The sequence below is a fragment of the Struthio camelus genome, chromosome 16, assembly GCF_040807025.1.
Source record: "Struthio camelus isolate bStrCam1 chromosome 16, bStrCam1.hap1, whole genome shotgun sequence".
Taxonomy (NCBI): Eukaryota; Metazoa; Chordata; class Aves; order Struthioniformes; family Struthionidae; genus Struthio; species Struthio camelus.
In genome coordinates this window covers 17,108,209-17,129,238 of record NC_090957.1, presented here as the reverse complement: position 1 = coordinate 17,129,238, position 21,030 = coordinate 17,108,209, and the positions used below count along the sequence as shown (strand labels likewise).

General features: G+C 41.3%; 2 protein-coding genes across 3 annotated transcripts in view; one reads left to right on the top strand and one right to left on the bottom strand.

Annotated features, from left to right (window-relative positions):
• EFCAB5 (EF-hand calcium binding domain 5) overlaps positions 1-11,211 on the bottom strand; it is a 42,544-nt gene extending 31,333 nt beyond the window's left edge. Inside the window, exons 1-3 of the mRNA XM_068910584.1 lie at positions 11,103-11,211; positions 5,963-6,272; positions 2,477-3,052 (exon numbers count right to left, since the gene is read on the bottom strand). Of these exons, the coding sequence (XP_068766685.1) occupies positions 2,477-3,042 (566 nt within the window). The 5' untranslated portion in view covers positions 3,043-3,052; positions 5,963-6,272; positions 11,103-11,211. The remainder of the gene's footprint in view (positions 1-2,476; positions 3,053-5,962; positions 6,273-11,102) is intronic.
• The window catches only part of SSH2 (slingshot protein phosphatase 2), a 106,209-nt gene continuing 96,070 nt past the window's right edge, over positions 10,892-21,030 (top strand). Inside the window, exon 1 of one of the 2 annotated variants that reach the window (XM_068910583.1) lies at positions 10,892-11,133. Coding sequence is in view for 1 of the 2 variants with exons in the window: in XM_068910579.1 (XP_068766680.1) it covers positions 11,071-11,133 (63 nt within the window). In the remaining variant the exon portion in view is untranslated. The remainder of the gene's footprint in view (positions 11,134-21,030) is intronic. The other variant, XM_068910579.1, reaches the window with a different exon arrangement.

Genomic DNA, 21,030 nt, shown 5'->3' with positions numbered 1-21,030 from the left:
GTTCATTTCAGTATTAGACATTTTCAGAAAAGATGAGATGGCAATGATGGTGACTTCTCCCTGCAGAATGAAACATGCTTCTTCAGGAAGACAGCTGCCTGACTCCCACGCAGCGATGGGTGACTCAGACAGGACTGCCATCCCTAGACAAATACAGTCTCTGTTTCAGGTATCAATCCATTCAGATAATGAATTTCTCCCATCTGTTCTCTAGCATTCCTTGACTCTCAAGTCAGGTCACAGTTAAGGAGAGACTGGAGGAAGCCTGAGAAAGCTCACTGAGGATTAGTAAGCTTTAGATAAGTATCTGTGGTGAAATCCTGTCTTTGCTGAAGGTAATGTCAAGGCTTCCAAGAGTTCTGCTGGGGTCAGAATTTCACTCCTGATCCTTCTGGTGCTCATGACAGAGATTGTGAGCCCAGCCTGGCATTTCTGTTTTTACATTTTCTTCCTGCTTAAAAAGCTAGTGACTCACATTAGGAGTCTCAAAATGCTACATGCTGTCAGTAAAATCCTCTGTGCTGCTGTGGTTTAAGAAGCCTATACAAATTGCACAATACAGAGCCATCGCAAATATGTAAATCCTGAGCTACTGAGAATGCAAATCCCATGGTAATACTACCAGCGGATATGCAAAACCTATTACAGCTATGGCTACGTAAATCCCTTGGCAGCGCTGACCACAGACAGATTGATATCTACAACTCCTGTAAGTCACTTCCTGTGCATCAGCTCTGAATCTTTCATAGCTAAAAAATGAGAACCCGGCTCTACGTGTAAATACGGACTTACCATGGCAATGCCAAGATAAGTCACAGGGTAGCCAACACCTCGCATTCTACAGGAAAATGTGACCTCTCCAGAAATAAGCTCTGATTCACAATGAGAGTTAGGATTATTTTAATTTTTAGCAAAATAAAAATTAAAAGGAAAAATTATGTATTTTAATTCAAATTCTTTTTTTTTTCAAAATAAACAACAGATATGGTCCTAAATTTCCAGGAGCCAGAACTTCACCCTCTGTGAAGCAATATGAATGGTGAAAGAGCCCCCAAAACAAAGGTGTGGCAAGCCTGGGATCTCAAACATTCCCCCACAACAGTCGGTGCTTGTGTGAAAGTTCACTGAAAACCAGATGTTTCCCTAGATCATTTGTTTCAGTGAACTGGCGTTTCCAATATGACTGCTTTTTGTCAGAGAATCTCTTACCACCTCTGCTTGTACTATTACATGCCTCTTTATGAAGAAAAGCCAAAAAACTGAGCTCTCACACACTGACCATGATCAGTGCAGTTATATTTATTTTATTCTGTGAGGGAAAAGGAGGTAAGAGATTGTGTGAGATTAACTTAATACGTAACTTTAGGTGTATTCATACATGGCATGCTCCTATGAATTCTAACAGTATGTAGTCTATAGAGACAGAGACAGAGACTCGTAGGGGGGAGAGACAGAGATTTAACATATTCTTTTATTCATCATAATACTGGGAACTTCAATTATCTTCATTTAAAGTCATGCACAAGACATGTCAATATTTTACTTCCCTAATTTCCTGACACTGAAACCAATTTTCAAACTGTACATACTATTTATGCAAACAAAAGAGACAGCCATTCAAACAAAGTCATTATTCTACACACATAGATACAGAATAAAGTGTTCTAGTAGTAAATGAGTAATTTTGACATCATTCACAATCACCTCTGGGTCTTCTATAAACATAAATGTTCACTTCTATATTTTTCTGAATAGTGCAATTAAAATGGAAGCGTTATTGTTCACCTAATGCACTCACATTTTAACTGTTAAATATCGTAAGATGCCCCAATCTTCATTAAATATTACACTGACGCAAGCAATCTAAAATACACCCAACAAATAAGCCAGATAATAAAATAAAAAAGTTTCTATTTTAAAGGGAAAAAGGATCTGAAAGGAAAGGCTAAAGTAAAAATCCTTGGAGAAGGACTTTCTGTGATATATAGGACGATAGTGCTCTTGGTTTGGTAAAGGGAAATCATCCTGCATGAGAACAAAGGCTCATTCTTCCATTAAGTTTGGAAGAACATAAAACACATGGTCTGAAGTGTCCATAGCCTATTGATACTAATAACCTGCCCTAAAGAACTGTCAGTAAACTAGAATGGTTCAAGACTGGTTCAAAAGCCGCTTGCATTCCACATAAGCAATTAAGATAGAGTTAAAGGAATTATTATATACCTGTGAAGGGCAGAATACTGCTTTAAATAGGAATGACTATTGTTTCATTCTATGTGACATGCTCTGGCACTTGTCCTGCTTCTCAGTTTTTAAGGAGGCAACTACCATGTCTGGCACAGTTCTCCACAAGGTACAAGGTGCATTTACTTCCACATTTTGCAAACCAGACGGCCGTCATTCCATTTCTTTTGCAAAACAGGGACTGAGACACCAACTGAAGTCTTGCAATCAGCCACGCTTTCAACTCTCTCACCTGTTTGATGCTGTATCTGGCACCTCAGTTTTTAGCTCCTCTGTGACCATCTTCATTCCTCTCACGTATGGGCCTGGTTTTGTAAAAAAATCGGACTGGGGGTTATGCCTCATCAGATATTCTCCAAGAAAATTAATGGGGTCAAATTTGATTGGGTATTTGTCTGTTGCAAGCATCTTCCTTCTTTCCACTTCCATTAACAGCTTTTCCACCCCTGGGATTAATGTAGGTAGGAGTCTGTCAAGCAAATAGGTGCGAGTATCCAGTGAGTATTTCTCTTTACTGAACCACTCCTTGGACAGCCAGTCGCAGGGCTCTCTCTTTTTTACCTCTTCTTCTTTTGCCTTTTGTGCATGAATCATCTTCACCTTTGTCTCCTGCAGACTCAGAGTTCTCTGTTGTACCTTTTCATAAAAATACTCTTTCCATGGAGCATAATTGCTAAGACACAGCAGCTCATCACTCCTTTGATTTGTCTTCATTTCTGTGACAGTCATATTCTTATCTCCACGTTTGGGGAGTTTTAGACCTGGAATTTGGGCTGCTGCTTCTGGCTGAGCAGCCATACTTCATTCACTGTGACATAGAAAAAAAGTAGTATCTGTTATAATGCCAAAAGATACAGCAGTGTCCTAACAGGTGACACAGGAAGCAAATCTACAGTTAGGAAATAACGAATAGATATTTCTCTGTGTTCCTTTTTTTAATTCTGCTGCTTTGCACTCTTAAATAAATACAGCCCCTTTACTTCAAAGATTAGTAAATGATTTATAAAGATTAATTATGTATCGCAACAGCCCTTGGAGACAGAGCAACTAAATAACTGTGTTCCTCTTTTATGGAAGAAGAAACTGAGACACTGAGAAACTGAGAAATGATTAATTCCAGGTCACTTAGTGAGTTAGAAATCAAGAGGAGAACAGTGCTCAGAAGTCTTGTCCCCTAGTTGTAACCACCGGATTCCTCTTACCCCAATGTCATTATTTCTGTTAAGGTTCCCTTCCATGGCCCCAGGAACTCCAGTGGACATGAGATTCAGGAAGCAAACCACGCAAAGTACCAGATGCCTGGGAATGAGATGTCTGTATCTACACACCTTTTCCCCTTTTTCTGCTATCCTGAATTACCATTTCATCTTCTTCTTTTCAGTAGCTGTTGAAAACTAGGTGGAGGCTCACCCTACAGGCTACTTAATTTCAACTTTTTCAATTTTGTTTCCTCTGCGCATTTTTTTAGAGTAATAAGGAACACACGAGTGTGGGTCAGCAGAGCTCCTAAGGAAACTCTACACCCTGAACTCTGAAACTAAGCTGTTCACCAGCATTTAATCTTGTAGAACATTCTGTAAAAGACAGATCTCCAGAGAGCCTCTATCTCCCTTTACAATTTTGCAAATTGCTTTCTTCCCAAAAGGTTCATTCTGCGAAATATTAGGGAGAAACTGAGTTGCTCATGAGGCACAATTTGAAAACTATTGCTGTTTGTCTCCATACAAAACTATCGGCATCTGTAATGGGATTTACACATATGAAATGCAGCAGAATCTAGCCTAACTATTTAATTCAAAGCATGAAAAATCACCAGCGTACTGCAAAAAACCTAGCCCAGTGTTAAGCAACAGCTAGGGAATGGCGATATTAATAGACAGCCTGACTAATGTCCGTCCAAATTAAAGATGAAACTCCACTCTGAACATGCTGCCACACTATCCTATTTAAGCTTGCATTTGAAAGTGCTTTTCACTAAGACCTTTCAGTATCCATAGCAATACTATTGCTTTTGACGTGTTTTACTCCTCCTACTTCATATTTAAGCATTTGTAGCTGTTCTGAAGAGAGTTTAGCCTTCCGGGAAACGCACAAATGTGATCCACGGCCTTCCTGGCACACCAGTGTAATTACTACGATGTTGACCTTCTGGTTCATAACTACTGCCTAAATCCAAATACTGCTTGCATAGGTAGGATGCTTCACAGCACTACATTTCTGTGTCTGTTTTCTAGATGGGCTTGCTGGCATCTTCTAGTCATTTGTTTGGAATGATGATTACCTGCTGGGGAGTGAGACAGATTTACGGATCAAACTGCCTGCCTGATCCAAATAGACCCTTGTAAAAATGGGAGCTGTTTTTCCCACCAAAGGACATGAGCTGCAAAGGAGTATAGATTTATAATGGTAGAAACAGAAACCTGTCAACCCTGTCAAATTGCTCCTTGCTTAGGTGAGTTTCTTTCAATAAGCAGTAAAACCAGACTTTTTGGTTCAAATTCGGGTGTTAACCAAATGTCCTGGTCACATTCCATATCAACTGGTTTTATTGTGCCAGAATAAACTGTTCTTGCAGTTTCAAATACTTATGTTATTTTTTAACATCCTTTACAAAGCTATTTTGAAGGTTTTGTGCAATGTTAAAGTGGCAACGGCACTCTACTTTATGAGGCGGCTGACTCTGAATGATGATGAATATATTTTCTTCGCTGCTCTCATCTATTTATTAGGATGATTGTGAGGATTATTAAGTGTTTATAAATGACTCTTATGTTCCCAAATGAAAGACATAACTAAGTGCAACTGCTCTATCTCCATTCCATGACGCTGGCATAACTGCAAGAATGAAAGCGAGGCATAGAGAATTATACCCACTGCTTTAATTGTTAGGATAGATAAAGCAGGCAAGAAGGGGATGGAAGAACTTCCAAAGAGCAAGTAGCTGTTAAAATAAACCACAAATGAATGCTAGAATCAGGCCCTGAAACTTGGAATTTCTCAAGGATTACGGGGACAAAACCTCAGTTTGTGTAAGAAGCCTTTGGCTCATATACTGCAATGCAACTGTGCTGATCTACATCAGCTGAGAATTTGGCCCATAATAGACAGAGATCTCAAGGCCTATGACATTCCGGAGTGGAGTCTGGCTTGACTGTCCAATAGTAAGCATAGTGTACAGAGACAAACTTTAGGAACACCCAGAAAATTTGAAATGAGAAGTTTCCGGTAAGCCTTTGTTCAAGCTGTGCACAAGATAAGCTTTTCATTATTTTGTAGGATGCCACTTTCCTGGCTCCTCTTCTGTGAGAGAAATAGTCTTGCTGGAATCCCTGCAGGTACGAAATGATTATCTCTCCGTTTTCTGTACAAGAAACAAATCTGCAAATAAATAAGACTTTTACAGTTTCATTATTATTCTATTAGGAATTTTCCTGAGTGGAATAGGGCAAGGAAAGACTAACATTTGTCCAGGTAAATATTTTGGGAATGTTTGAGTTACAGAAGTCCTTTCAAAAACTGAGTCCAATTTCTTTTAATCTGCTATTGCTCAGAAATAGATTTGCCTTTCCTTAACCTGTTTCAGAGAGAATGTCTATCTCACTAATCACAATGTGCCCAATACCCTTTGAACGCTTGATCTTCTTTTAAATTTCAATTACAATTAAAAAGATTTTCTCTTCTGTTGTTTTCTGAAGCTCTAAAAACCTGTTTTTCTTACCTTTTGAGCAGGTATGAAAATAGATCTTATTCCTCCTGCTTTCAGAGTGGCTTTGCAAATGAATAGGAATTTAATATATGCCCATCTCTTCTCAACCATCAAAAATCTTAAAAGTGAATTAGGGATTTCTCAATCCTGCTGTGGAGCTGGACTGTGAGTTTTACTCCTCTGTGTGTGTTTGCTGTTGCTAAGCAATATTCCCAAAGGTTGCTATGTCTCATCCACGACTCAGAATAGCTGTAGGTTGTCTTTTCGCTTTGGCAGCCCAGTATACTCTTCAGTATCAAACTTAGATCACTAGGTCACATGACTGAAAATAAAATAAAAAAGACTATAAATGGCAACAGACAACATTAAGGGGGGACAAAATCAGAGAGAGTCCGCAGGTGCCCAGTGACAAGAGGTTCACCTTCACATTTAAGGATCATGAAGTCCAGAACTACCACAAATCCACAGAACTACAGGGTAAACTGAGGACTGTTTCAAACAGATGTGAGAACCTGAGACAGAAAGAAATTAATTATAAGTCAAATTTTAATAGATATTTGTAGGTTCTTCTTTTTGTAAGAAGTGTGTCACTGTATCAGCCTGCTAGGAAAGGCAGGTACAGCACTAAAAAGGGGGGAATTTATAGAACCATTTTGTAAGAAGACTGCCTTTAAATCAGAATCTAAAGGAATTTGATGAATCGCTTTTCAATAATTTCTCTTATTCTTATATTCATGAAGAATACTATGCAACACAGGGAAAAGAGAAGGGAAAAGAAAAACAGTCTATGAACACCCATGCTGCTCTCTTTATACTAACATAAATCAGGACTGTGCAGAGACTTCATTGATGTTATGCAGCATCAACAACTGGGAAACCGACTGCAATTTCTGCCAGGAAACCAGGTTCACCTAATGCTGTTTCTTCCTCTATATTTTGCATTGGAGGAGGCGTGACCTTTGGATTGTCTACCTGCATGAAAACTCTGAACTGACTTCATCTGTGGTTATTTGTCATTAGGACAGCTGCACTGCACCCTGCCCTCTGGTACAGCATAATTCTCCATTTCACAGGCAAGCTGAGCTTGTCACAAAACTTGAAATAGAGGTTTAATATAAATAACAGATTTTTTACAAAATCTGATACAGTATCTGTGAAAGTCACATTTTGTGTCCAATTTAGGAGCTTTGGAGTTTTAATTTCAGAATCAAAACTGCCATTTTCTACTCAAAGCAAGCTGACCATGACTAAGTCCTGTTGTCTTTTCTCCCAGATGGGCTTGATTTTTCTCCTTTGCAAATCAGAATTTTGTTCCTATTATATGCTCAACTTATACATCTTTTTTCTTGTGTGAAGTATCAATTTTAAAAATACTCGCACTTTTCTTAAAGCTATTGTTTAACTCCCAAACAAAAGCATGCAAACAGAACTTGGAAAGAGGGATCAAAATGGCTCTATTTTTACTCTTCTGAAAGCTGAATCCCATGGGTTAAGTAAACCCTTAATTGCCCCCTATTTAACTTAGCTGTTATCTCTTAATGTTTTCACTAAGCAAAGTGTATCTTTTTATTATGCCACCAAATACTTGCACTGTTGACAAAATAATGGGCTGAATATGTCATCACATATGTTTTGCTGGAATTGCCTCTTCTATCTTTTCTTGTTTTTCTGTGTAAGATACATTTTGGGAGCATTCTGTTGCCTTTTGCAGCTGATGCCAAGATTATGCAACAAAGCCCTGACTATTAGCATAGTATTAGCCCTATTACTATTAGCATAGTAATAATAAAAATAAGTTGTGTCAGCCAGAGAAATGCTTGCAGTGTATTAAAGAAAGAAAAAATTCAATTTTAGGAATGCACACCAAACCAGCTCGTGTATAGCTTTATATGCTTTAAAAGATCTGTTAGGCTAAAGCTACCAGGTGCTGACCACAGCGCTTTTAGCACATGGGAGAATATAGCCACAGGCTTCCATTCTCTTTTTTGCACCAGCCATGATGCTGTGACCACAGACTGCCCTCTAATTGCTCTTTTCAGTCAGAATACATCTGCCTTATAGCTTCCTCCTCCACATTTAAATTCTGCTGCTAAATACCACTGCACATACAAATTATACCTTTCTAATGGCTTGACGAACCATTGCAATCTGTGATTATTGTAGTTAACAACTGATATGTTGGACCTCCAGCTAACTGTAGATATCAACTCCATTATTTACTTGTGGCAAATGATTTTTAAAAGTGTTTGCTGTTCAAATAACTGGAAGTGCTACAGGATATATGAAAATTAGACAAACATCTCTTCTCGAAGCTGGTTCAAATAATCATTTCTTGCTAGTAATCCCTGCATGACTAATTCTCAAAATCCAGAAAGAAACTTATCAGTCCCAGGTGAGCGAACTGCATGAATACTCTAGGAACTTGTAGTCTGCTTATGTCAACACAGATATATCTGAATGAAAGCTAGGTGTGTCTGAAAGCAGACCTGTATTTGCAGGAATCCATCCACTGGAAATGAAACAATAACCAGATATGCTATTTCAGGGACAGGTGAGTAGCATTAAGATTCCTGTCATACGCCAGAGAAAAAAATCTTTCACATCCTCAAGTGTGAGTCCTACCTCCACTGAAAATAATGGCAAAAACTTTACAGGAGCATGGATCTGGCTACCATCTCAACAAGGAACTCGGAAACCACAAAGATTCTCTTTCTGCAAAGCTTCGTGATGCTTTGCATAACCAACATCTAGCACATGCCAAGCATTTGAGTCTGTGCTTCTTATGTTCCCAAAACCTTCTGCAAAAGGATTGCAGTGATGCAGGACAATTTTTATTTGAAAGAATGAACTGTTCTGCCCAGGAGACTTCTGTTTCACAGAAAAAAAAAGAGTAGCTGGTAGAACAAATGTCATATTTGAGTAAAATATAAAGAAAAGCATCCACAATGAACATAGCAGCAAACAAAAATAATCTCTAAAGTTACTAAAAACTGAGTTCCCATGTGCTCCATTATATTGTTGATCAAAGGACATTTTTAGTTAACCTTTTACTTCTGTCCTTTCCAGAAATGGGGTAAGGACTAAATAAAAAGGCGATTAATCTGGTCTGAAAAACATAGGTTATAGAATTCAGTTATCAAGTTGGAGCAAGTAGAACATATTTATAGGAAATAAGTTCTGTCTTCTATTGGTTAAAACATAAATGAAACTATGAGCTAGAGCTCTTTCCAGTAGCCACGCCTAACAATTTTATTGGCCTAGCTACATCATTTTAAAATGTGTAAAAATCATACACGCATTCATTAGCTACATGCAACTCAAAAGCACTTATATAGAAGATGTTTTATCTATAATGGCAGAAGTTTATCTGTACTTCGAGCAGTCTTTGCCAATCTATTTCCATGTGTACAGATACACCAAAACCACCATGGTGTTGTAGATGAGCCCACAGAGAAGATAAGGCCTTTAATAAAGAAATTGGGAGGGAGGGACAGGACAGGAGGATGCTCTTAAGAAATAATGTTTTTTGGAGAAGTTATAGAATATTTAGAACTAGCAGGGTACTAATTTAAAAGAGGTCTGGAAGGTATTTTCTTGACCTCTCTGCCATAAATCACAGTGCAGTGCTAGCATGCTTTCCATAAGTATTGTGTTTCAAAACAATAACGTGATGGTTATAAAATGCAAGACAACGACTCTTTGTTTATGTATAGGTTGTTGCTTATTCTCCCCATGTGCTCCGATCTCACTGGGGGTTCTTTTGGACTCGTTCACGTTCAAGGCTCTGCCTTGCTGCGTAGCCCTCTGAAGCACCCCAGCAACATTCACTTTCTAAGCCCAACTTTAGTCGAGGTTAATGAGGCTGTCTTTCATCCTCCCAAGTCCACTAGGAGGCAAAACGCCTCATTAGTAACCCTGACTTTCTCACTGTAGTAAAGCACAACTACCAGAGTGCACAGAACCTCCCTGTTGATTATTTTGACTGCAGGGCACTGGGGAAATAGACTGAAGAGCTACTACAGCAGCTTTTCTGGTGCTTAGATTTACAGGGGCTAAGGAGTCCTTCCCAGTCCTGTCAACTTGAGGAGAGGATGAAAGCAATATGAACCGTGTTTTTAAAAGGAATGAATGCGCACTCCTGAAGAGTTCTTGTTCTGTTTGATATTTAGCATGGCTTCTGCTTATCATACGTAGTGTTTTCATTAGATGCCCAAGACAACGCTTGATCCCAATGACTTCCACGCCAACATTCCCACAAATTCGGTAGCACCAGGCTGAAACTGCAAATGATAAACTGGCTTAATAATATTCGGCACTTTGTCTCAGAGTGTAAACTTTCAAGTGGGATTGCATTCTGGGGGTATTTTAAGGCTTAAAATGTCATGTGTACTTATTAGACCATTTTGGGGGGTGTTTGAGCTTGTGCACTGATGTACAAATCAGAATTATAGGCTGCTTGCATTGTAAGAATTAATACTGCTCCCTAACCCAAGGAAAACCAACAACATGGGGGCATTAAGGTACAACAGGAATGCCCACTTTCACAGAGCGTGGTACGCACCGCTCCAGCCTCGGCGGCCAGCAGAACGGGATTCCAGAAGGACATCGTTTTTACCTACCAGGGCCGCCCTGTCAGGAGACACGTCTGCTCTGGGTGCCTGTCGTCGAGTTGGAGCCCAGCGCTAAAAATCACCTCAGGCTCGACAACCGGCAGACGACTGCCGCGCCCGCGGCCCTCCTCCCCGCAACCATCGGGCAGGGCCGGTCGCTAGCAGCCGAGGTCACCGGGCCGGGGCCGGGCACACGGCGCGGGAGGACGGGCCGCAGCCCGGAAGCGCTGCGGCGCCGCGGGGGTTAACCCGCCGCCGCGGTCCGGGGGCGGTGCCGCGCTGACAGGTGGCGCATGCGCGTTGGCGCCTTATTGTGCCCGGCCGGCCCAGCCCCAGCGCGCCTCAGTCGGCGAGAGGCCGTTGGCGCGCGTGGAGCTGCTGCCCCCTGCGGCCGGCGCCGCGCCATCTCCGCTCCCTCCCCTCCCTCTTTCCCCGCCCGCCCAGTCGCCGCCGGCTCCCGCCATGGAGTAAGGCCCCCGCCGGCCGGACGGGGGGCCCCGCCGCGCCTCGATGGCTCTGGTCACGGTGCAGCGCTCGCCTACCCCAAGCGCCACCTCCAGCCCCTGCGCCTCGGTGAGTCCGTCCGGCCGCCCGCCCGCGAGCCGCCCGCCCGGCGCTGAGGGGAGCGCGGCGGTTGGTGGCCGTTAGGGTCCGGCGCGCGGCGGTGCGCATGCGCCCGCCAGACCGCTGGCTTCACCCCCCCCCCCCACCTCCACCCCACCCGCCGGCCGGTCGCCGGGCCCTGACAGCTCCGTGTGGGCAGCGGCGCCCGCCCGCCTCAGCGCCCCCGGCCCGTCCTCCGGGGGCCCCCGCGGCCCGTCCGGGCTGCTCGGGCCTGGTGGCGAGGGAGGGCAGAGGCGAGGGTCCCCGTGCCCCTCCGCAGGCCCGGGCTGGGGGCTGGCCTGGCGCTGCGGCCGGGGCCGGCGGCACCGGAGCCCGGACGGTCCCGTCAGGGTCCCGGGCAGAGCCGTGCCCGAGCCTCTGCCCGCTGCGCCGCGGTGATGCTGCCCCATCCGCAGCGGGAAGCTGCCCACATAAACCAGCCCCGTTTAATTTCTGCTTTCATTGTATGTGGGGGGGAGAGATGCGGAAAGCGTGCGTGAAAGCAAGCTGGCATTGTTCTTGCTACGGGTGTTTTAAAATGATTTAATCTGACAGTACCCTCTGGGCATCTCCAGTACATGGGCCTTCCTTTGGGAACAGCCCAGGCTGCTGCTTGTTTTTTTTCTTTTCCTTCCTCTCTCCCTCTCTCTTTTTAAACGTTGCATGTAATCTTCAAGAGGCTGTGTCAAGCCTGAGACAGTTACAGAAGGCCACATTTCAGATTTCTCGGTGATATGCGCAGAGCGAGCCTGCAGCAGGGAGGAGATGGGTCTTCTAACTGCCTTGAATCAGGAAGTGAGGCAGGCTGCTCTGAGGACTTCTTGTCTTAAATGCTTTTTTGAACTGGGACAGGCCCTTGTCTTAGTACTTCTGTAATGTAAAAATTGTATGTGTTAACCCCTTAAACTACTCCCTGCTAATTATGTGGCTTCTTTCGAATATTTTAATTAAGGATGAGAATGAAAATAGTGAGCATGCTTTTGCTTTCTTTATGTTTAGCTCTCAGTTGGCTTTTCTCCTATAAACCTCATGCATTATCTTGCTGGTGTTATGTCTGGTTTGCAAATGCTTCAGGGGGAAAGTTGAAACCCTAGTTGCTTCCATTATGGGAGGGGGTTAAGAAAGCCAACTACTCTGAAAATACTTCTTGTTGTGTTAGGTAACCTATTTTGAAACTAGATCAACTACTTGACAGGTCCTGCCTGCCCTGACAGCATTCTAGCTGTCAGAACAGTTTTTTTTTTTTTCCTCCCCTTTCTCTCTCTTTTTTCCTTCTCTTTTCCTTCTATGTCTCTTGTAAATATTTATAGCAGAGAAATGTAAGTGGAATTAATCTATGCTGCTAAATAGAAATACTTTATGTGCTGTGTTACTTCAGAGGCTGCTTCTTCCCACCCCCATGAGGAAAATAGTGCCTATACTTACTTTTGACTCCTTCACCCTCTCCACTCTTCCTTTTCCCATAAATTTCTTAGATTTAAGACATCTTGTCATGGAATACATATCTCCTGTTGTCCTTCTCCCACTTGGATGCCCCTTCCTTGTTAGACATTTGAGATATATGAACGATTAATTGTGTTCTGTCAGGCTTTCCCATCTGGAGCAGCTAGCCAGCCTGTTTACCTACCATGTTACCATACGTGCTTCTTTAGATTAGGGTCATTTGTTTTGTTTTGCTTTTTTTTTTAATGGAGACCATCCTGATCTTTGGACGCTACCTATTTTAAAAATAGATAATTCTCCCTTGAGAGCCTGATAAATCCAAAGAACGCAAGTTTCGGTGTGTTTAGCTATGTTCTCTCTCTCCTCAGTGTAATTGTACTGAGATATAATTGGCTGCATTAGCCACTGTAAATCCTTTGGTGCCCTATGTGAAAAAGTGTGTGAGTCTGTTTTCCTGACCTGACTTTGCTTCTCATAATTACTTCCACTTTCTCAGACTTTTTTTGCAGTCTAAAGTGTAAGTGGTATTCATCATATTCTGCCCTGAATTGCTATTGTTTGAATATACTCAAAACTATTGCATTTCCTGTTATAACTTCCTAACCTTGTTTTAGGATGTAGACTGTCCTTTTAGCCTTGTTAGAGCGCTAGGGTTGGTTGTTACTCCATTTTTTTTTTTTTTTTTGGTCAGACTTTTGCTGAACTTGTATGTGTTCTTTCTCTGTTGCTGAGTAAGTTATTTCTTCTTAATGCAAATTTTAAGTATCGTTTCTGATGATGATTCTTCCTAGAGTGCTAAAGGCTTGTGAAGAAATTGGTCACCTCTTTAATCCTTCTGAAGGCCTCAGTCCTCTGAGCCTGTCATGTTCTTATGGGGCCTTGTTGACTTTGGTGGGGCTTGCATTGAGTCTAGAAGTCTGTTTTTTAGCATTGCAAGCTTAGTGTCTAAAAATCTTTTGAAAAACTTCTGCACAATCTAACATGGAATTGCATCAAAATACACAAAGATAATAGAACATAGTGTAAGATACAGAGGGACTTCATTCTTTCAGTACCAGGCGAAGTTGTTTCAACCAAACTGTGGTAAGCTATTAATGATAGCTTCCTTCTATAAGGACTGATAATTCCATCTACCAGTTACCTCTTTGAAAGAAAGTTCATCTCGCTAAATCATTTCTAGGAGTAAAAAATATGTCTAACTTGCTGCTTCAGGCAGTTGTTTCTGAACAAGGATTATCTGCTAGCTGCTGGAACTTTGCTCTTCTAACTTGTGGGCAAGTGTGCAAGCAGATGGCTCTGGCTAATTCTGTTTCCAGGTTGCTAAAAATTTTGAGGACAAAAAAAGGATTCTCCTTTAAAATGCTTCACGCTTCCTAGCGTTAGAGATTAACTTTGTGGACAAGGAGAAAGGGTGGCATTGATGTCCTAAAACTGAATTTTTGTATTAAGTGTGCCCTATAAGCAGTTATAATTGGCTTTTATGGATTCAAGGGAATAGCTGATCTGAATCATTCTGAAATTGGATGGCTTTTATTTATAGGTTTTCTCTCTTGCCCTCATTGCCATAGAGCGTTTCATGGACATTCATTTCGGAGTAGCTACAGTTTATACAAAGTGTTGATTATAGATTTACAGTCTTCTGAACAGTCACTTGATGACTTGTAAAATTTCCTTAAATGTCTGTCCCACTTCTGTTATCTGTTTGTTTTGACCTTTGGTTGTGCAGCCACTTTTGAGAAATAAGGCAACAATCTTCATTTTCTTATATACTACAGAATATTGCCTTGTTAACAGAAAATGGTAGAAGGCAGGACTGCGCTACAGTAAAATGTGACGTTACCATGCAATAGAAAGTGGCTACTTGGTGCTAATCAAGGCCTTTGTTTATCTTGTACATCAAAATAAGGTTTCCATTTTCTTTTTCTGGATGATCTTTTAGAGGATGGCAGGGTGAACACCTCCTAAAATATAAGATTATTTTGGGAGGAAGAGTACTTGAGTTAAAGTGGAGAAACAGCTCTAGACTTATGCATCTGCATTATAGCAAATGGGCACGCTAATCTCAGATTAGTGGAATAAAAACACCTTGTTCACGAGTGCTATCAAAACTTGCAGTCAGATCTCTTTTAAGGTGATCTGAAGAATCTAGCCTATTGCTTTTCTCTCTGTACCCTGAATCTTTTGACCCTGCTTTTGAAAAGTTATGCCACATTCTCTATCTTCCAATATCTCTATTGGGACAGTATCTTTTAAAGTGGTGGTCTTTCCCTACTGCTCTTTCTAACACTTTCTTTTCAGTGGAAAAGAATGGAAACTTACTTTTTTTGGGTGCCTTCTTGGCAACTCAGGGAGATATCTGGGAATGAATTTAACTAGGTGGTATCCTTTGCCTGAAGAAAGGGGGGGGGGGAGGATTGGTTATTTTACTTGGGATCTTAATGTGCATGTATTGTTGGTCAAGACAGCTGTTAATACTCCTGTTGTTTACTAGTCAATTTTAAGTTACTTTTATTGCTTGTATTTCAGCAAGCAGTGAACTGTCTCTCTGAATCTATTGTGGTTGTTAAACTGCAAAGTTATTCTTTTCTCTATCTGATAATCTTGGAATATCTCTACTACTTGTTCCACAGCAAAATGTGGGCACAGCAGCCAAAACCTTCTTGTCAGGTCTGGGGACAAGCTGCAAGAAAGCAGTTTAACTAAAGCAGAGAAGAACTAATAAAAGATGCCTGCCCCTGTCCTTTGTGAGCCTTCTTATCTAAGGCACTGGAAGTTGTTGGGTAACTTCAGGCAACAGGTTAACATGAGATCTGCGTCTTCACAGTGATGTGAACAGAGGGAAATGGCATTAATGTCGCTTTCCAAGAGACTTTTAATAATTATCTGTATTGGGGAAATAATATAATTAAACTTTCCTTTTTAATTAGTGTTATGCACAATTCTACAGAACAAAAGCTAGATTTTTTTTTTTTTTTAATTACTGGTAATCCTTTGTCTAACATCTCTTTCCTGAGAAGTGAAGAAGCTGGGCAGGCAATCTGGCCCTTACGGGTCTTACAGTTCACTTGCCTTTCCTACCGTTAGGGAGACAATACACTTTCATTGGAACAGAGCAGCTGACCCAGAAAGAGAGGATATGCTGCATATATTGTTCTAAAATGCACAGTTTAATTTAAAAAAAAAAAAAAAAGAAAGCTTAAAGCAAATGAAACCCTAAGCCATTTGACTTCCCCTTCTTAATCCCAGCAGAACAGCTTGAGCAGGAAGCAGAGTCCTGCAAACGTGTTTGGGAGTCTGTCATGTTTGTCTGAAAGCTCCTCGTTGTGGAACACAGAGGAAATATTTTCCCACTCATTTATGGGGAAGCTAAATATAACCTCTTTGCTAAGACTTCTCTACCCCTTGCCTGCGATTGCTATTAAATATATGATAATTGTGAGTCTACTTATTCATTGATAAGTCTCTCTCTCTCTCACTTGGAACTTTTTAATTAATCAATTCAGATCTTAATAGCTGCTGCTTGTATAAGGTGGTGGAGAGGTACCTCTTGGAGGGGGCTACAACATAGGTAGGAAACCAGAGGTTTCTTATGAAATATTTAGAAGACCTGGAAATGCCTGACTAATATTTAAAGATGCTATAATCTGTTTGTTTGTTACTTTTAATCAGCTGGTGCTTTTCAGATCTATGCATAACTCATTTTGAAAACTGAAGTTTCCAAAAGCATTGGACCAGGAGAATGTGTTGCTCCCTGCTTAGGCAAGTCTCACAGTTCATTGCAGGTACCTAAATTTCCTCCACTGTCAACTGTTGCCATTTGGAAATAAATCTGTACTAGGGAGGTGATCTAAAACTCCCTGTCTCTTAAACCTTTGCTTGTCTTGTGAGCTCTTCAAGGAAGACAGGAGGCCTCTACCTCTTATTAAACGTGTATTGTTGAAAGGTTAAGGCTTCTATCCTGACAAGATGAGGCTCCTTGATCGCAGAGAGCTTTCTTATGTGTAAATCCGCTCATGTGTGGTGAGGTTCTCATTTATCATAAACGATTTGATATTTTAGCTGAGGCTGCTTGATGACACAAGTCCACCTCTAGCCTGTTGAAGATTTATCTAATAGACACACATATAGCAGTTTTCCTTAGATATCTGCATGGAGTGCGAGTTCCTTTTTTTTTTTTTTTTTTTTTTTTTTTTTTTTTAGATTAAGAATGGTATCTAGAGCTCTCAGCTTATTGGGAGGATGGATGAAAACTGAATTGGAACCTCACTGAGGATTGTATAGGAATGCTGCAGAATGCAGCAGGCATGGGAGAGGAAGAGTCTCTGTTTTGAGTTTTTTGACCATTCCTACCTTGTAGCCACACTGGTATTCATCAAGTTTGTTTTGTGTAGTGGAAGGTTTAAAATTTGTGCTGGCGCTTTTTTTTTTTTTTTTTTTTTTTTTTTTTTTTTAAATGTGAGGCCTGTGAGAAGGGTGTAGATCAGGACCCTGCCAGGACTTGCTTTCACATCTGATCTAACATGCTGCACTACTTGATATTGTGCTTATCGAGTTAAGGGACCTAGTGAGTACAAGATACCTATTTTGATACTGAGCTTTACATCAGCTCCCCCTTTTATCTAGGGTTTCTTTGAAAAGTTTGCACAACCTCTCCCATCTCCTCCTCCTTTTTGTTTTGTTTCCTGGGCCGTCATTTTGCAAGTTGTCAATTTTGGAGCATTTTTATTTTGACCAGTGAAGTCCAGCCGAAGGAAGTGATACTAGCTGGCTTAGAAACTGAAGCCCACTCTTCATGGGAAAGTCAGCTTCTTGTATGCTTTGTTGACACGCTTCAGTGTTGACCTAAAATGGCTGTTTTTAAGTTAAAAGCAAAGTTTATCTTTGCACCTATTTAGCCATTGTTTTTATTCCACTAAATATGACTGCCATTTGTGGCATTTTAAATAAAGCAACTATACAGCTTGTTTGCATCTTTGGAAATACGAAGCTACATGAAAACAGTCGACTGAGTTAAGTATAAGCTGACCAGCCAAAATTGTCACCTCTTGAGTTTCAACTGTGCATAAGTTTCTTTTCAAACACAGAAACTTGTCACTTGAAAATGCAAATAGCGTACAATGCTGTAATGGCTCCTTATCTGACCACTGTTGATCCTTGTTGCTTAAGCAATGAGAGAAGATTGAAAGGGTCAAGGTACTATGTGGACACCTACAGTTATTCTGAGAGTCAATGAACGCTTACTTAAGTGGCGAGTGCTATTTCCAGTGGATACTGCTGTTCAAAAAAACATTCTGCTGAAAGTATTTTACTGTAAGAGGGCTGTCTTCATGCAGAGGTAATGACTGAGGATTTCCACTTACTGGGGGGAAAAAAAAAATCCTACAAGATCTATAGCTGCAACTATTCTATCTTTGGAAATTTAAAAAAAAAAAAAAAAGCTTTTGGGCCGCTTAGCTGGGTATAGTTGTTCCCTGATCACAGCCTGCTCCAAGTCCTTGAGCTGCTCAGTTCAGCCTGTGAATTCAAGAGAAGTCTCATCTGTTTCATTCATTTGTTTGAGCATACTTCTAATTCAGTTATTAAGTAGTGACAATCAAACTCGTATCCATTGTATAATGGTAGGGGGTAGGGAGGAGACAGATAAAATTTTTTGCAAGTATCAGTGATATTTAGAAAAGAGACAGGGATTCTAACCCCTTGGCTGGAAGCTCTTCCTCTAGAGGGCTCTGTTTAAAGGACTAAAAAATCAGGAAGGCTAAAACTACTTTTGCATTTCTGAGTTTGGCTGTATAAATTGAGTAGGTCATTGTGAACCACCTGCAAAATGTCTTAATGCAACAGTAAATACTGCAGTGTGTGTATCTGTGTGTTTTAGTTAGTGCTTGGGCAGGCTTCTGTATCTGCAGTCTTGAATGTATCAATAGCTTTCTGCCTGAATTTAATTGCTCTGAATATGCATCTTATCAGTGTTGCTTATTGCAGGCTGGCCTCCTCTCAGAAGGCATAAAATATTGCTAAAAGATGAGTCACGCAGTTAAACAGCTTGCTGCTTCCGTGGTGAGACGCACCCTTATTGTGTATGCCAGCGCTCACGAAACTCCTGGCAAATACCTTGTGATGTGAACTCCTTATGGCCTTGGCCAAGCAAATGCCTGTGGCACTTACTGAAATCCATTTGCTTGTGGCTGCTTGCCACTTTTGGGTACGCTAGTCGTCCATCTCCTGAGGAACTCCTCAACTGAGGCTTCATTGAAATAGTGAAGTTACTGCATCTGCGTAAACTATTTCAAGGTGAAATTAGTGAGGAAGTTAAGGCCACGCTTTAACTTCCTGTATCTAAGTATTCAAAGTTATTTAATCTGATCTATTTTGAAATAACTGACTTATCACAGATTGTACTGTTTCTGTACTAAGCTCATACCAGATCTCAGGAGAAGACTTGAACGCTTCAGCTTTCTACTGCTCTGGAAGTAAAGTAGTCAGGTGGATCTCTGGGAACTGAACTCCAGAGATTTCATCTTGTGCAGGTCCAGGATTCCTCAATTCCAGGCTCCCTGCTGCACAGCCTGCCCCCCTGCTTGCTCCCAGTGAGGTGAGGTAAAGTAGGATCTGAAAGGCAGACAACCCTAACTTAACTCCTATGTGCTGTGGATCTACCAAGTCATCCATTTTCTCTGTCCAGTAGGCTATAACACTAGTTGCAGTAGCAGCTCTGTCCTTAGGAGACAGTCTGCAGGCCTCTTCCATTTGTGGTTGAATGAGTGAGGATGCCTCAAATGGAGTTTGGAGTAGGCTTCTATTCTCTCTCTTGAAATAGATGAGAAGCAATAGGAGGTAGTTAGGGAAGAATGAGGGATACTGCAGATGTTCATCTCTGGGTCTCAAGGCCTCCTTAGCAAAAATGCAAAAGCTGCTGGGCTAGACACCTTTGTCTTCAAACTTTCCAACTTCAGCTGGATTATATATATGAGAAATGGTTTCTCAATGTGGAAAGCTGTCCCTTTTACAAGGGAACGTGGTTGTCCAAATAGCTGCTACCATGTCCCTTCTGCCTTGATGTGCTGCAGTTGTAAATGTGATAAATTCTGTAAAAACTTCTAAGACCTGTTCAGCTGGCTTGGTTTAGCTTCAACAGCTCACATCTAAGAAAATGTATATGTTAGGATCCTTAAGCAAAAAACACTTTAAGCTTTTCATCTCTATACCTTTTAACGTGATAACGAGAGGCAGGGCTGGGGCCTATGCCTTGCATGTATAAATGCTTTGCTTCCCAAAGGAGAGCTTTATTGGTACTTTGAGGTAGTTTGAGTATCCTGCATTCTGCAGGATTAAACCCTTTGGTTTAATCCAACTGAAGCTGGAGTTTCCCATGAATCTCTGGAGCTGCTGAATACCATTAGAGTACTGAGTGCCATGTTTCGGGCATTTGAGGACAAAAGCCCTTAACCTCCACTTGAATGCGGAACGCCTGTGTGCTGCTGTTCCTCTGTCTGAAAAAAGTTTGCAGGTTCCTCCTCGGCCTGGAAGGGGCCAGTCATTACCAAACAGTAATTAAAACCCAGAACTACTTCTGTACGTGAATATTGATGCTTAGGAGCAAAGGGTCAGCAGTTGTCTCTGCAAACTACTCTGGCTCACTTCTTGTGCAGTGGCAACTGTCCTTCGGGGTATCCTGAGTTCTGGAGCATCTTCTGTAGGAGACAGGGTGCCCCACTGAAAACTCAGCTTGTAACTGCCTGTGGGACAAGTGGGAAAGTGACTCAGCTCTCCCTGCCCCTACAGATAGGGACTAAACCTTGTTGCAGGAGAAATGCTAAGCAACAGCCACTTCGTAAGTAACAAGATAAAGGTGTTTCTGGAATAAATAACAATTCAGTTATATATTTATATCTATGTAACTCATATATGTATTCTTTCTTTCTGCGGTCCCAAATAGTTTAGGACAAACAGCTCTGGGCATGCTGTCTGGATGAGATTGTAACTGCTATATTTAACTAAGAGTGCCTCAAAATGTTCAAAATACTTCAAAAACTAAACAATTAACTAGCTACCATATACTATCTTCCTGGGTAAATGTCAACCCTGAAATTGCAGAGGTTTTTTTTTTTTTTTAATAAACCTTTTTAAATTGCAGAGTGGTTGACAAAGCCTTAGTACACTTTGAATTAGCGTATTTCTTATGTAACATCTAGTGAGTTTCGTTATGGAGAATTTCCTCTGTTTTATTTTCAACTGAGTTGTGCCTAGGAGGGGTAGTAAGCTTGTGACTTTAAAATGTGAAGTGAAATAGAACAACCCGTTTGTTTCTGACATTTTCCCCTTCTTGCTTGTAATTTGGTTCTGCCGCAGTTGATAGAATGCGGAAGACTGAATGTCAATGTTAAATGCATCTCCAGAAGTCTGGTTCTCCTGTACTGTCGGTCA